Genomic DNA, 16,523 nt, shown 5'->3' on the forward strand with positions numbered 1-16,523 from the left:
GGAGGGCTGGTCCTCACCAGCAGCCTGGCAGGCATAGGCGAAGACGATGATGTCATCGAAAGGCCAAGTGTAGTTGGGATGTGGGGGATAGAAGGCAAGCTGGTCTGCCCCTTCAGCCCGCAGGGATACCAGGAAGGTGGAGTGGACCATGGGGACGCGGAAGCAGCCCCGGCGCTGGCGGTTCTTGGTGGGGAAGTACTCAGCTGTGCGGCGGTAGTAGCCCTGGGGAAAGGGGATGCTTTGGGCTGTAAGAGGGCTCCCCTGCCCCTGCCCACAGACCCCAAGGCCTTCAGGCTCTCTGCTCTCCACGTCCCTCCTTCCAGGACCTCAGTCCACCCAAGGCCCCCATCCTGGCCTCACCTGGGGGGTGATCCCACACCAGAAGTTGGAGTAGTAGGTCTGGGAGTCCAGCATTGGGGCCACCACTGGAAGCCGCTGCCCCATGAGAAGCCGCAGAGTCTGGTTGTTGGTCAGAATGTTGTCTGTGTCTGCAAACTTTGGGGAGGGGATGTCACAGGCTCCAGCCCTGCCAGGGCTGCAGCCCCCCAAGGAATTCACTAAGTGGTCCTGCCAGAGACCCAGCGTGACTCCTAGGACCCAATGGGAATGTTCTTACAGAGGTCTAACTCACTCAGTAGATCCCTTTCTGGACCAAGGCTCTAGTCCGGGGCACTGACTTAGGGATTGGGTCCAGAGATTATACCTGAGTTGCTGATCTAAGACCTTTATCTGGGATCTGGCTTAGAAAATGGATCCAAACACCTACTCTGAGCTCTAGTTCAGAGATCCAGGCTCAGTTTATACCCTGGGCTCTAGCCCAGTAATCGAGGCTTAGTATATAGTATATACAATGGGATCTATCTGAGGGGTCCAGGCTTAGTACCTAGTCTGAGCTTTTAACATAGGGATCCAATCTGAACATCTGGTCTGGGCTCTGGCCCAGATAGCCTGTTGAAGGACCCAGACTTCCAGTGGGTCAGTCACACCCAGATTTGTTTTACTTTTTTTTTTTTTTGAGACCGAGTTTCACTCTTGTCACCCAGGCTGGGGTGCAGCGGTGTGATTTCAGTTCAGTGCAACCTCCGCCTCCCAGGTTCATGTGATTCTCATGCCTCAGCCTCCTGAGTAGCTGGGAATACAATAATTACCTGCCACCATGCCCAGCTAATTATTGTATTTTTAGTAGAGACGGGGTATCACCATGTTAGCCAGGCTGGTCTTGAACTCCTGACCTCAGGTGATCCACCTGCCTTGGCCTCCCAAAGTGCTAAGATTATAGGCATGAGCCACTGCGCCCAGCCTATACCCAGATTTCTATCAGGGACAGATACTACTACCTTTCAGAAGCCCAATTCTAGCCAGACTTCCTTACCAGGATATAGTCGGCCCCCCAGTCCCTGGCAAAGGTGAGGGCTTCCTGCTTCAGCTCCATCAGAAACTGGTGCCTTTCTTTGGTCCAATGCTTGGGACCCTCTTCATCTGGGTAGAACCTGAGGGGGTAGAGACGTGAGATGTTCCCATGGGGTACATGCCCCTCCCTCTCTGCAAGGCAGTGGACAGGGCCCTGGCTTGGAGGCTGTGGCTCTGGGCTGTCCCTTTTCCTCTCTGGACTGCAGCTGTTCTCCATCTTCCCCAGTACCCTTCCCCTCAGATCACCACCTGGGCTCCCCCTCGGGCCTCCAGACCACAGCGGCATAGCCGTCGCCCACAGCTGCCAGCCACTCCTGCAGCATCTCTGTGGTGTTGTCCACATTGTGGTCCGTGGCACACCTGGGAACGGGAAGAAAAAAGGCTGAGGGGGCACAGCCACAGAAGGATTGAACCCCAAGGCAGCCTTGACCCCGAAGCACCAACACCTTTGAGGCCGGGCTCTCCGTGGAACAGTGAAGGGTAGGCATGTTACAGCAGAGAGGCTGGAGGCAGCACAGCCAGGTCACCATCACAGTTCTGTGACCTGCTGTGTGACCTCAGGCAAGTCCCATCTTTCTCTGGGCTTCACGTCTTCCCTCTATAACTTAAGCTTTCTTGCCTATGTCATGGACCAAGAGAAGAGAAGACGAAAGCATATATGTGTGTGTGTGTGTGTGTGTGTGTGTGTGTATATATTTTTTTCTTTTTTTTGAGACATAATCTTGCTCTATCGCCCAGGCTGCAGTGCAGTGGTGTGATCTCGACTCACTGCAACCTCCATGTCCCGGGTTCAAGTACCTGCCTCAGCCTCCCAAGTACCTGGGATTACAGGCATGCGCCACCATGCCCCGCTAATTTTTGTGTGTTTAGTATAGACAGGGTTTCACCATGTTGGCCAGGCTAGTCTTGAACTCCTCACCTCAGGTGATCTGCCCACTTCAGCCTCCCAAAGTGCTGAAATTACAGGCGTGAGCCACGTTGCCTGGCCAACGAATGCATTTTGAAAGATGAAAAGTACCTCGACTTTAAGGATCACACCTGCCGCATTCCCTGGTTACCTTCGTTAGGTGGGCAGATACCTACCTGTGTGACCTGTGGCTGTGTGACCACAGGCCAGCCCCTGTCCCTCTCTGAATGGGGACTAGACAGAAGAGCTGCTGCTTTCTTCCACCCCCAGGTTGTAATAAGGACCAAACCATGCTTTGTGAGTCCCTGAGAATGCAGATGGGCCCAAGCTCCGCTGTCATGGGGCACACCCTCCCCTCTCCTGGGGAAGGGGCTCCCATAACAGAGATAGGGGCTTTAGCCAAGTGCCCAGGTTTTGGATGATGCTGCCCCTTTAAGCCAATTCCCCAGAAATGAAGACTACGTGTCAAGTCTTACAGGGGTGGGAACTAACAAACTCCCAAACTGTGGTCATTGTGGGCGGCCTCCCCAGGCCAGGGCTCCACCCCCCCCAGCCCAGCTGGGGTGTGTTGTAGAGGGTGGCTTGTCATTTTTCTCAGTTTACCCCCAACCTCAGCCAGGGACTCCTCCCTGTTCTGGTGTCTACAGACCTGGGGTTGTGGCCTCCGATCCCAGTGCCCTGTGGGCACAGAGATGCCAGAGGGGAGAGGCTCCAGGAAGGGGGACTGCCCTTGGCTGACAGGATCCTGCCCCTCTACCAAGAGAGCTGGCCCCAGCCCTGAGGGAGAGGGAGTCGGTCTGACTCCCCTGCACAGCCGGGAGCCCAGTGCTGATGGCACCCCCCACCTGCCACGTTGGGCCCCAGGGGACTTCAGAGGTTCCTGTCTGCTTCTCTTCAAATCCAGCCAACCACAGGTCCCACCGGGGTTGAGCTGGGCCCTGAAGGCTGGGGTGAAAAGGGCTGGCTGCGCCCAAACTACACCCAGGGAAGGCCCCAAGAGGAAGGAGTAGGGGACCAGAAGGAGGGGTGGGTGTCTCGAGTCGGCCTGTGGCCTCAGAGGTCTCCCAGCAGGGGGCTCGGGGTCCTATCTGGGGGCTCGGGCTGGCAGGGCCGTCTGTGAGGGGAGGGGCCTATCTAGGTGGTGTCTGGGCAGGGAGCGAGCAGACAGGCCCGCTGGGGGCGGGGGCCATCTGCGAGGCTGGGGGTTAGGTGCCCACTGGGTGCCAATGCCCGTGTCTCTCACCAGAGGGCCATCCTGGCCCGGGGGTAGTCCAGCCGCTCCAGCGCGCCCAGGTAGTGGGGCAGCGAGTGTTCGGCATTGCGGGCCAGGATGGCAAGGACCACGGCGGGCAGCGGCGACTCTGCAACGCCCACAGCCTCCAGCCACAGCCCCAGCAGGAGCAGCAGCTGAAGCAGCGGCGCGGCGGGGGCAGCGCGCATGGCGGGCGCTTGGGCGGCTGCGGCGGCCCCGGGGGCTCTCCGGCCGGCCGAGGGGAGGGGGCGGGGCTTGGGGCCCAGGCGGGGCCGAGGCAGACCCGGAGAGGGCGGGGCAGTGCACCCCCAGAGTGGGATTCCCCTCCCCACCCCTGCGCGTGGATGCTCACGTTTTCTGTCCTTGGCCTGGGGTACCGGAGGGCCAGGGCCCGGGGACTCGCGCCAGCCGCGACCCTGGAGCGGCCGCGCCCGGCTGGATCCCGGAGGGGCGACAGGGGAGGGGCCGGAGGATGGGGACGGGGGAGGGGTGCTGGGACGAGTGCGTCGGGGCCGGCCAGGCATCCGAGAACAGTAGGGGCTCATGGAACCCCTGGGCGTTGAACCCCCGGAATCCGGATTCCCCGGCCCATGCAGCCGACCCTTAAGACCTGAGCCGCAGACCCCGCGGGGCGGCGCCGGCTCTGCCACCACCTCCCCGGGCTTCCCCGGCTCCCGCCCCCTCCTCCGCCCCGGGCGCCCTCTGGCGGCCCCGGCGCCAGCTCCGCAGACCAGACGGGCCACGCGTGGGCCGGAGACCCATTGTGGGGGTCGCAGAGGGAGTCCCCCTGACCTGGGCGCGTCCTCCCGCGGCGGTCCGCTCCTTAAGTCCCCTGCGCGTCACCTCCTTGCCTCGGTCGCTAGCACTCGCATTGCTTCGGCCCTTTAAAAGAGCACAGTCAGGCCGGGCGTGGTAGCTCAAGCCTGTAATCCTAGCACTTTGGGAGGCCGAGGCAGGCGGATCACCTGAGATCCATTCAAGACCAGCCTAGCCAACATGGTGAAAACCCATCTGTACTAAAAATACAAACATTAGCCGGGCATGGTGGCGGGTGCGGTGCCTGTACTCCCAGCTACTTGGGAGGCTGAAGTAGGAGAATCACTTGAACCCGGGAGGCGGAGGTTGCAGTGAGCCGAGATCGCGCCACTGCACTCCAGCCTGAGTGACAGACTCTGTCTCAAAAAAAAAAAAAAAAAAAAAGAAAAAAAAAAGGCACAGCCCTCGGCTCTCTCTTGGTCTGAGTGTAGAACTAGGGCACACCACGCCCTCCAAAGCAGGGGATGTTGGCTCCCCTGGAGCACCGCCGGGGTCCTTAGGACCCTGCTAGGAGGGAAAGGACTCTCCAGTCTCTCGGGAGAGAAGCAGAAAAGGGAGAGGCCTGAGGGCACCGCAGATGGGATCAAACTGGGTGTCTGTCACCAACCTCAGACAGGTCACTTTCCCTCAGCAGCCTCTCGGTAAAATCGGGCTGATAACACCACCTGTCTGGGAGGGCTTGCAGGGATTCCTCGAGAGAATGAATGCACTGGCAACTTTTCCCGCGTGGAGGCTGACACACAGGAAGAGCTCCGCCCTGGGGCTGGGAAGACAGGACTGGAGGAGAGGGAGGCTCCCCTTTCACCCTCCCACCGCTGGGAAGGGCTCCTTTCCTAGGAACACCACGGGGTCTCCCTTCAGCCTTTTCCCAGGCTCAGGGAGGGGAGCTAGGGTTGTGCACACTATCTGCACTGGAAGGGGAGGGCTGGAGGTCCACAGAGGAAGGGACTTACCTAGCGCAGGAGCAGCACCTGCACACTGAACCCTGGACTCCTCATCTCTAGCCTAGCTCCAAAACCTCCACCAGGATCCGGTCGCAGCTTCCATTTGAGGCCATTTCTAGGCCAGCGGCCCTGCAATGAGAAGCATCCTGGAGAGATGCCAGATTCCTCCTCCTTTGCACGGCAGTCCCCTGTGGGAAGCCACTCCCAGCCCCAGAAGAGGGATTCCCTTTTTAAAGCAAAGCAGTGTTCCCTACTTCACCCACCCCAGTCATTCCACAGCCTCTGCCTGTCCTATTGGTCCAAGGGTGCTATGGTCTGAATGTCCCTGACCCCCAAAACTCGCAAGTTGAAACCTAATGTTAATGTCAGGGTATTAAGAGGCAGGCCGGCCGGGCGCGGTGGCTCAAGCCTGTAATCCCAGCACTTTGGGAGGCAGAGGCGGGCAGATCACGAGGTCAGGAGGTCAAGACCATCCTGGCTAACACGGCGAAACCCCGACTCTACTAAAAAATAGAAAAAATTAGCCGGGCGGACAGGCACCTGTAGTCCCAGCTACTCAGGAGGCTGAGTTGGGAGAATCGTTTGAACCCCGGAGGCAGAGGTTGCAGTGAGCCAAGGTCATGCCACTGTACTCCAGCCTGGTGACAGAGCGAGACTCTGTCTCAAAAAGGAAAAGAGGCCTGGGGAGCTTGTCCACAACTTCTGCCACAAGAAGACATACCTAGAAGGCCGTATGTATGAGGAACAGGTGAATCTGCTGACGCCTTGATCTTGGACCTCCCAACCCCCAGAACTATAAGCAATAAATTTCCTTTATTTTTTGGCGGGGGAGGGGCGTGGGTGTGGAGCGTTCAAGCGATTTTCCTGCTTCAGTCTCCCAAGTAGCTGGGATTACAGGCGCATACCACCATGACCGGCTAATTTTTTGTATTTTTAGTAGAGATGTGTTTTCACTATGTTGGTCAGCCTGGTCTCAAATTCCTGACCTCAGGTAATCCAGCCGCCTCAGCCTCCCAAAGTGCTGGGATTACAGGTGTGAGACACCGTGCCCAGCTGATAAATTTCTGTTGCTTATACATTATGCAGTCTAAGATATGTTGTTATAGCAGCCCAAAGGGACTAAGATAGGGGGCTTCCAGATTCTTCCCTGGCCTCAAGTCCTCCTCTTCCCCCTAGTCCTCCCATCCTCCCCAGTAGTCCAGCCTGTCACTAACTTTCTTGCCTCCAGGTTTTCCCATCACACCTGCCTGGAAACCCCAATAGCCATCTTGCTTTGGGGTAGGTTGGGGCTACTGCAAACTCAGGGTCTCTACCCTCAGTTGGGCTCTCACCCAGCCCAAGAATCCTGTTTCCCTGTGTCCCCTGCCCATTCCCCTCAGGGCATTTCAAATGCCTCCAGTCACTGAGGCACAGTGGCTCATGCCTGTAATCCCAGGACTTTGGGAGGCTGAGATGGGCGGACCAGGAGTTCAAGACCAGCCTAGGAAACACAGTGAAACCCTGTCTCTATTAAAAATACAAAAAAGGGGCCGGGTGCGGTGGCTCACACCTGTAATCCTAGCACTTTGGGAGGCCGAGGTGGGTGGATCACCTGAGGTCGGGAGCTCAAGACCAGCCTGACCAACATGGAGAAACCTCGTCTCCACTAAAAACACAAAATTAGTGGGGCATGGTGGCGCATGTCTGTAATACCAGCTACTCAGGAGGCTGAGGCAGGAGAATCACTTGAACCCGTGGGGCGAAAGTTGCAGTGAGCCGAGATCACGCCATTGCATTCCAGCCTGGTCAACAAGAGCGGAACTCCATCTCAAAAAATAATAACAATAATACAAAAAGAAATTAGCCAGGTGTGGTGGCACATGCCGGTAACTCCAGCCACTTGGGATTCTAGGAGTTGAACCTAGGAGGCAGGCATTGCAGTGACCTGAGATCATGCCACTGCACTCCAGTCGGGGTGACAGAGTGAGACTCTGTCTCAAAAAAAAAAAAAAAAAAAGCCTCCAGTCTTCTCAATCCCTCATTCCACCACTCCTCTCCCCCAGCAAAAATCTCCCTACTACTTTTTGGAGAAAATAGAAGCCATTACCTGGGAACTCTCATTTCCAGCCTCCAAACCTTCCACCTCTTCCCTCAGCCAGCCTCAGGAGGCGCACCCCTCCTCAACAGAATGGCCCCTGTGAAACCGCCTTTGCAAAATTAGAACTCAGGAAATTATGACAGTGAAACAAATCAGACCTAACTGACTCTATCTTGTTTCTAACCCTTAAGCTGTCCTTGTTCACTCCTGGGCATAGGCTGAACTAACTTTGGGAAGCAATTCAGTTCATGGTTTGACTCTGAAACAAAATTTATAACAGCCCTTTCCCAAAAAGACCCCCCTTCTTGCCTAGGGTCCAGTCTGCCTTTGCAGGACTAACAAATTAGCTATAAGATTAGAAATTACAATTTAAGGGTCATGCAGCCTTTGGATCCTCCCCAAATTGCTCCTGGGGTAATATCACTATTGTAAAACCTAAAGTCAGTGCTTGAGATATTTTGCAGACCCTGTACTCGATGGATCAGCTGACACCACCCAGACCGGTAATCTGGCCCAACCAGTTCTACCATCGCACCCAGGAACAGAAGACATTAAGAACACCTAACTTCCACCTCCTATGATTCCATCTCCAACCTGACCAGTCAGCATTCCCCACTTCCTGACCTCAAGTGATCTGCTCGCCTTAGCCTCCCAAAGTGCTGGGATTATAGGTGTGAGCCACTGTGCCCAGCCACCCACTCCCTCTTTTTGGAAACCTGACATCTCAGCTTCTCACCTGGACCCAAACTCTTTCTGTCCCAAATGGTACCCCAGTCTTTTCTCCAACTCTGCACCCTGTCCCGTGCTCCCCTTCTCTAGGGAACGGTACTTCGGCCCATCCAGTCCCTCAGGCTGGAGACCTGGATGTTGCAGATGAGGAGGCCGTCTCTCTCTCCATCCCTGCTCCTGGCCAGGCTGCCTCCTTAGCATCTCCTGCAGGTGGCCAGCTCTTCCCTTCTGCACCACCCATTTGCCTGGCTCAGGGTATCAGCGTCCCTCAACCTGGGCCACTGTATCTTCCAGCCCCCATCCCCACCCCATCCTCCCACCACCAGACTCTCTCCCTGGAGACCATTCTGTATGCAGCAGCCTTTTCTTTTCTTTTACTTTTTTTAGCGATAGGGTCTCTTTCTGTCACTCAGGCTGGAGTGCAGGGGTCTAATCATAGCTCACTGCAGGTGTGAACTCCTGGGCTCAAGTGATCCTCCCACATCAGCCTCCTGAATAGCTGGAACTGCATGAGGCTACAGGCATGCACCACGGGGTCTCACTATGTTGCCTGAGCTAGTCTTTTTTTTTTTTTTTTTTTTTTTCCAGACAGAGTCTCATTCTGTCACCCAGGCTGGAGTACAGTGTCACAATCTTCCCTCACTGTAACCTCTGCCTCCCAGGTTGAGGTGATTCTCCTGCCTCAGCCTCCTGAATAGCTGGGATTATAGGCGCACCACCAAGCCTAGCTAATTTTTGTTATTGTTGTTGTATTTTAGTAGAGATGGGGTTTCATCATGTTGCCTAGGCTGGTCTTGAACTCCTGAGCTCAGGCAATTCACCCACCTCAGCTTCCCAAAGTGCTGGGATTATAGGTGTGAGCCACTGCACCCAGCCTAGGCTGGTCTTGAACTCCTGGGCTCAAGTGATCCTCCTGCCTTAGCCTCCCAGTGTTGGGATTACAGGTGTGAGCCACTGTGCCTGGCCTCAGCAGCCCTCCTTTTTTTTTTTTTAATTGAGATAGAGTCTGACTCTGTCACCCAGGCTGGAGTACAGTAGCATGATCATTGCTCACTGCAGCCTCGAACTCCAGGACTCAAGCCATCCTCCTGCCTCAGCCTCCTGAGTAGCTGGGACTACAGGTATATGCCTAATATTTATTTATTTACTTATTTTGTAGATACAAAATAAGTAAATAATTATTTTACTGATACAGGGATCTCACTATGCTGCCCAGGCTGGTCTTGAACTACTGGACTTAAGCGATCCTCCCACCTCAGCCTCCCAAAGTGCTGGGACTGCAGATGTGAGCTACTGAGCCTGGCCAGCACCCCGTTCTAAAATGCCTGACAATAACTCCCTTCAGGGCGGCCACTGCCAGGCACAGAGCTCAACCCCTCAAGGGGCAACAAGGCCCTTCATGGCCTGCCTGCATCTTCTCCACCTCTTCTGGTCTGCAAGTCCTCCCTCTGACCCAACCTTATGCTCCAGCCAAATTGCACGATTTACAGTTTCCAGAATACTCCATGCTTTTGGACCTTCCCACATCCTTTTCTATTTTTTCCCTTGGTCCCGCTGCCTGGACTGGTCTTTACTGGACAGCTTCTACACTCTGAGTCCTATAGTCTCAGCCCAAACTTCCTCTCTCTGCAAAGATTTCCCTGATGCCATGTCTGGGAGACATATCCTACAGGTCACTCTATATGATCCTGTTCATTCAGCAACTATTTCCTGAGTACTTACTATGTGCAGATGGAACGCAAGGGGCTGGGAATACAGAGGTGCACAAAACAGACGCAGTCTCTGTTCCTTGGCTCCTTACATTCTGGTGAGGAGAGACAGATAGGAAACAAGCAAAACAATCAATGAAGAGATAATTTCTTTTTCTTTTTTTTTTTTTTTTGTTGAGACAGAGTCTCGCTCTGTCGCCCAGGCTGGAGTGCAGTGGCCGGATCTCAGCTCACTGCAAGCTCCGCCTCCTGGGTTGATGCCATTCTCCTGCCTCAGCCTCCCTAGTAGCTGGGACTACAGGCGCCCGCCACCTCGCCCGGCTAGTTTTTTGTATTTTTTTTTAGTAGAGACAGGGTTTCAACGTGTTCGCCAGGATGGTCTCGATCTCCTGACCTCGTGATCCGCCCGTCTCGGCCTCCCAAAGTGCTGGGATTACAGGCTTGAGCCACCAAGCCCGGCCGAGATAATTTCAAGGAATGGTAAATGCCATGAACAAATTGAAACACGTAATCAAGAACTGAGAGTAGGCTGAAGGCAGTGGCTCACACCTGTAATCCCAGCACTTTGGGAAGCCAAGGCAGGCACATTGCTCGAGCTCAGGAGTTTGAGACCAGCCTGGCCAACATGGTGAAACCCTCTCTCTACAAAAAATACAAAAATTAGCCGAGCATGGTGCTGCACACCTGTAGTCCCAGCTACTCAGGAGGTTGAGGTGGGAGAATCACTTGAGCCCGGGAGGCAGAGGTTGCAGCGAGCTGAGATTGCGGCACTGCACTGCAGCCTGGGCAACAGAGGCAGACACTGGCAAAGAGAGAGAGAGAGAGGGAAGGAAGGAAGGAAGGAAGGAAGGAAGGAAGGAAGGAAGGAAGGAAGGAAGGAAGGAAGGAAGGAAGGAGACAGACAGAGAACTGAGAGTAGTTGGGAGTAGAGCAACATTCAGACAGAGGGGTCAGGGAAGACGTTTTGGAACAAAAGGAAGAGCTAATCAAGGAGGGATCTGCGGGAAGAGTGTTCCCCGGATGCAGGAATAGGTAGAGCAAAGGCCCTGAGGTGGGAACATGCAAGGCGGCCAGTGTGACTGGAGCAAGGTGAGCAAGGGGATATGGTAAGAGGTGAGGTCAAATAGGTGGGAACGGCCAGGTCACCCAGTGCCTTGAAACTATGGTAGGGTTTTGGTTTTGGTTTTGGTTTTGTGTTTGAGAGGGAGTCTCTGTCACCCAGGCTGGAGTGCAGTGGTGCGATCTCAGCTCACTGCAACCTCCACCTCCTGGGTTCAAGCGATTCTCCTGCCTCAGCCTCCCGAGTAGCTGGGATTACAGGCATGCGCCACCACGCCCGACTAACTTTTGTATTTTTAGTAGAGACAGGGTTTTGCCAGTGTTGGCCAGGCTGGTCTCAAATTCCTGACCTCAGGTGATCCGCCCACCTCAGCCTCCCAAAGTGCTGAGATTACAGGTGTGAGCCACTGCACCTGGCCATGTGGCAGGGTTTTGGATTTTCTTTTTCTTTTTCTTTTCTTTTCTTTTCTTTTTTTTTTTTTGAGACGGAGTCTCGCTCTGTCACCCAGGCTGGAGTGCAATGGCAAGGTCTCAGCTCACTGCAACCTCGGCCTCCCGGGTTCAAGCAGTTCTCCTGCCTCAGCCTCCAGAGTAGTTGCGATTACAGGCGCCCGCCACCGTGCCCGGCTAATTTTTGTATTTTTAGTAGAGACAGGGTTTCACCATCTTGGCCAGGCTTGTCTTGAACTCCTGACCTCGTGATTCACCCACCTCGGCCTCCCAAAGTGCTGGGATTACAGGCATGTAATCCTTACTAAAAATACAAAAATTAGATGGGCATGATGACGCGTGCCTATAATCCCAGCTACTTGGGAGGCTGAGGCAGGAGAATTTCTTGGACCGGGACCTAGGAGGCAGAGGTTGCAGTGAGCCAAGATCGTGTCACTGCACTCCAGCCTGGGCTACAGAGCAAGACTCCATCTCAAAAAAAAAAAAAAAAAAAAAAAAAAAAAAAAAACCCGGGCACGGTGGCTCACGCCTGTCACGCCTGTAATCCCAGCACTTTGGGAGGCTGGGGCGGGTGGGCATGGTGGCTCACACCTGTAATCCCAGCACTTTGGGAGGCTGAGGCAGGTGGATCACCTGAGGTTGGGAGTTCGAGAGCAGCCTGGCCAACATGGAGAAACCCTGTCTCTAAGAAAAAATACAAAATTAGACAGGGGTGGTTGGGGCTGCCTGTAATCCCAGCTACTCGGGAGGCTGAGGCAGGAGAATCGCTTGAACCCAGGAGGCAGAGGTTGCAGTGAGCGGAGATTGTGCCATTGCACTCCAGCCTGGGCAACAAGAGCAAATCTCTGTCTCAAAAACAGAAAAAAAGTGCTGTCCTGTGGAGCCTAAGACCTCATTAGCTGGGTCATGCCTGGAAAAAAATGATTTCTTGGGCTCATCTGGCTGAGCCAGATCCGGATCCGGGTCCTATGGGGCTGACACCTGGTGGGACTGCTGGTTTCTGCCTGCAGCATCCTCACCCACTTCAGCCATTGTAGTTCCGACCAAATCCAGGTGGTGGCGCCAGCACCTCAGGCTTGACTCTGGCTTCCTGGAGTAGAGACCCTGCAAGAACTGGCCTGCCTGCTCCTGGTAAAGGCTTTGTAGCATGGCTTCACCAGGGAGAGGGGAGCTGAGGCTGGCAGACTCAAACTGGGGGCTAACCCCTACTCCTGGAGGTTAGGGAGGTGGGCTACTAGAGCCCCTTTGGGCCAAACAGAAACTAGGGGTATCAGGCCACTGGGAGTTGGGGGTCAGGAACCCAGGTAGGCTGCTCTGGTTCAGTGGACTCTGGCCACACCCCCATTAACCCTCTGCATACCCTGCCCCACCTCATTTGAGGTCCCAGGTGCTGCTTCCTTGCCAATGGGTAGGGGGAGCCTGGGGGTGCCCCAGGGCCCAGGTAGGGCCCCCGGTTTGGGAGTCCTCATGGCCTGGCAGCCAAACAGGCTTGAAATGGGGACCCAAAGCAGAGAGGATGCTTGGATGCTCTTACCAGCTGCCAGCTTCACGTCTCCTGAGTTGGGGGATCTCTGGTCCCCTGTCCTGCTTTGTGGCCAAGGGAGCCCAGGATCCTGGCCAGAGGATGGGCCTGCGCCCCACTCCTGGTTCTGGGTGCAGCTCGGCAGATGGGAATCCAGGAGCTCAGCTTGGGCACCCTCCCCACCTCCGGCCCCAAGCCCGGTTCCCAGAGGACCCAGGGCTGAGCAGAGGCTTGTCCCCAAGATCCTCCCCTGCCCCTCATCTTTCCTATTTGAGGGAAGACTGAGACCCTCAAAGTCCAGCTGGAGGCATCCCTGCCCATTCTGCTTGGACTTAGCACACCCTGGGCTCTGCTCTAGGAATCTGCCCTCAACCCCCCCATTCTGGGGGTCCACCCAACACCCACACACACTTCCACAGACCACCCTCTCTCTCCCTTTTGGCCATGCCCTCCTCTCCCAGGATCCCAGATGTGCAGCTGTCCTCCTCTGAGGCTCTGCCTCTGTTCTCAGGAGGCTGGGGCCAGGCCAGCTGTTTTCTCTGGGCAGCCAGCTGTTTTGCCCATCAGGAAGCAGTCCTGGCTCCTCTGCTAAAATCGTTGCTGTGGCTGCAGCGTGGCAGCCCTACTGAGCCAGGTCCTGGGAGCTGTTAACTCCTTTGGGCCCAGGCAGCCCCTTCCCTCTCTCAGCCCTGATCCCTTCTGCCTCCCCCTGACCCACAGAACTAGCCCATCTCGGGACTTCTAGAGACCCCAAGAAAACCAAGTTTTGCTATCCCCACCCCCTTCAACAACTCCTAACCCCCGCCCTGCTCCACAGAGCCTTGTCCTCAGGTGAACCCAGCAGGAAGCTCAAAGGGATAAATGTTAACCTTATTCAGAATAATAATAATAATAGCTATCATTAACCGTTTGCTGTGTGCCAGGCATCTGCTAAGTGCTTTTTCTTGGGATGGGCAACAGAGTCTCACTCTGTCACCCAGGCTGGAGAGCAGTGGCATGATCTCGGCTCACTGCAGCCTCTGCCTCCCAGGTTCAAGCGATTCTCCTGCCTCAGCCTCCAGAGTAGCTGGGATTACAGGCATCTGCCACCACACCCAGCTGATTTTTGTATTTTTAGTGGAGATGGGGTTTCGCCATGTTGGTCAGGCTGGTCTCCAACTCCTGACCTCAGGTGATGTACCTGCCTCAGCCTCCCAAAGTGCTGGGATTACAGGTGTGAGCCACCACACCCAGCCTGCTAAGTGCTTTAAATGTATTATCTAACTTGATTTTCACAACAACCCTGTGAAGTCAGGAATTCTTTCTTTTTTTTTTTTTTGAGACGGATTCTGTTGCTGTGTCGCCTAGGCTGGAGTGCAGTGGTACTATCTTGACTCACTGCAACCTCTGCCTCCCTGGTTCAAGCAATTCTCCTGCCTCAGTTTCCCAGCTTGTAGCTGGGACGACAAGCACGTGTCACCATGCCCAGCTAATTTTTGTATTTTTAGTAGAGACAAGGTTTCACCATTTCACCATGTTGACCAGGCTGGTTTTGAACTCTTGACCTCAAGTGATCTGCCCACCTTGGCCTCCCGAAATGCTGGGATTATAGGCATGAGCCACCATACCTGGCCAGTTGGGAATATTTTTACTTAACAGAAGAGGAAACTGGGAAACTGAGGCACAGAGAATCTAAATAAATCACTTGCCCAAGCTCATCCAGAGTTGGGGTTTGGGGTTTGAAGCCAAGTCTGCCTGTCTCACTCTGGCCAGCCCTGGTGGCTCTGGAACTGCTGTTGGTGTTACTGTTTAAGTTCCCCGGAGCTTTTACCCCAGGCTTTCTCTCCCTGTCCTCAGTCGCCCCACCTGTAGAATGGGGACACTCTAGCATGGAGTTAACACCACAAGTTCTGAGTCTGGAGCTGTGTCAGCTTCTGTGCTCGATTCTTTCCAAGTATTCATTAGCAGATTACTCCTCCTGGTGGTTACGGTCGGCCTGGGCTAGAATCCTAGCTCTGCTGCCTCCAGACTGCTGGCTTTGGACAAGTGACTGGACCTCTCAGAGTCTACCAGTCTCCAAAGCTGGAAAATGGAGACAGGAACAATGCGTCTGCATCTCTGATTTTGTTATGGAAAGGTTGAGATGATGCAGGTAAAGTGATTAGCCCAGGACCGGACCCAGAGGTAGTAGGTGGGAAATGCTCCCTGTTACTATTCTATTTAACCACAATGGTCAAGGACAGGATCCGAGTGGCCCATCCACCACAGCGTGCCCCCATGCTCAGCTCAGAGCTGGTACGTAGGAGGGCTCTGTCATTACCTGTGAATGAATGAACCTGGTCTATGGTCCCTACATGGGGAAAGCAGGCTGGGAGAGGGCCATACTTGTCCAAGTTACCGGGTGGCGCTGGGATTCAGCCCTGTCCGTGAGTCTGCCAAGGCCCCCTGGTCCAACTCCTGCACCCCTAGGGCCTTCTCTTTTGAGGCCAGGACCTGGACTAGGGAGGGGACAGGGGAACAGGGACAATCCCGTGGCTAAGTAAGACAACCCAGAAGGTGACTTGGCTGTGGCTGGGTGGGATCTCAGGGTCTGGGAGCGACCCCTCAGGATGCAGTGACCCGTGCTCTCCCTTTTTGTCCCCTCCCCCCTGCCCACCATGGGTCAGTTCCCTGGTCCCAGCCTAGACATCTGGAACTGGGGCAGACAAAGGGCTGCGGGAAGGGACAATAACCTTCTGTCCATTTTCAGATGTCGGGCCGGGCCTGGCCAGGGCTGGGGGCCGGAGCCCCGGCGAGGCGGTGCCAGGCCCCCCGCGGGCAGCGGACAATGTTGGCAGTGATGGAGAGGAGGCATTTCAAAGCGTTTTGTTCCCGCTGACCCCCTCCCCCCCAACATCTCGCCCCAGCTCGGGGCGAGGCCCCATCCCCACCCCCAGCCACCCAGGCCTCTGCTCTGGGCGGCTTGGGGACCAGCCACATTCTTGACCTCAGGGGAAAAGTTTAGACTCTTTGCGCCCTGGGCAACAATAACAGTGTCACAGAACTGATTTAGGAGCAGCACTTACCATCACAAAGCGGCAGACAAAGAGCCGGGCTGAGAACGCGCTGGGCCTCGGCAACTACTCCACCCAACCACGGCTTACTTCTCTCCAGGCTCTGCCAGGCAGGACTGGGTGCCAGGCCCCACACCCTAGGTACACCAGGGGAGGACTTGAGGTGAGCAGTGGTCAAGAAGAGACAGGGAAAACCAACTGGGAATGTGGAGGCCTGAGAGCCGTTCCTGCTCCACCACCAATTTGCTACGTGACCCTGAGCAAGTCCTTCCCCACTGTCGGCCTCAGTTTCCCTGTCTGTAATAGAAAGGCTAAACTACAAGGCCAAAAGCACGAGGCTCTGATCTTGTAGGCAGAAGGGTTTCAATGAGATTTATGATAGTGGTGATGGTGGTGCTGCCAAGCCCCCTCCTCCAACTCCTGTACCCCTAGGGCCTTCTCTCTTGAGGCCGGAACCTGGACTAGGGAGGGGACAGGGGAACAGGGACAATCCCATGGCTAAGTAAGACAACCCAGAAGGTGACTTGGCTATGGCTGGGTGGGATCTCAAGGTCTGGGAAGGACCCCTTAGGATGCAGTGAGAAGTAAGGATGCAGTGAGAAGGATGCAGTGAGAA

The 16,523-nt window shown here is 55.2% G+C and overlaps 1 protein-coding gene across 3 annotated transcripts in view; it reads right to left on the reverse strand.

Annotated features, from left to right (window-relative positions):
* Nucleotides 1-16,523, reverse strand: part of CERCAM (cerebral endothelial cell adhesion molecule) — a 33,216-nt gene that overhangs the window by 13,748 nt on the left and 2,945 nt on the right. Inside the window, exons 2-9 of one of the 3 annotated variants that reach the window (XM_023217018.2) lie at nucleotides 15,920-16,044; nucleotides 9,858-9,939; nucleotides 5,339-5,458; nucleotides 3,561-4,451; nucleotides 1,660-1,770; nucleotides 1,373-1,490; nucleotides 361-495; nucleotides 18-222 (exon numbers count right to left, since the gene is read on the reverse strand). In XM_023217018.2, the coding sequence (XP_023072786.2) occupies nucleotides 18-222; nucleotides 361-495; nucleotides 1,373-1,490; nucleotides 1,660-1,770; nucleotides 3,561-4,114 (1,123 nt within the window). In that variant the 5' untranslated portion in view covers nucleotides 4,115-4,451; nucleotides 5,339-5,458; nucleotides 9,858-9,939; nucleotides 15,920-16,044. Of the gene's footprint in view, nucleotides 1-17; nucleotides 223-360; nucleotides 496-1,372; nucleotides 1,491-1,659; nucleotides 1,771-1,854; nucleotides 2,116-3,560; nucleotides 4,452-5,338; nucleotides 5,459-9,857; nucleotides 9,940-15,919; nucleotides 16,045-16,523 lie in introns of those variants that run through there. The other 2 variants (XM_023217019.2, XM_023217020.2) reach the window with 2 other exon arrangements.

Source organism: Piliocolobus tephrosceles, chromosome 14, assembly GCF_002776525.5.
Source record: "Piliocolobus tephrosceles isolate RC106 chromosome 14, ASM277652v3, whole genome shotgun sequence".
Taxonomy (NCBI): Eukaryota; Metazoa; Chordata; class Mammalia; order Primates; family Cercopithecidae; genus Piliocolobus; species Piliocolobus tephrosceles.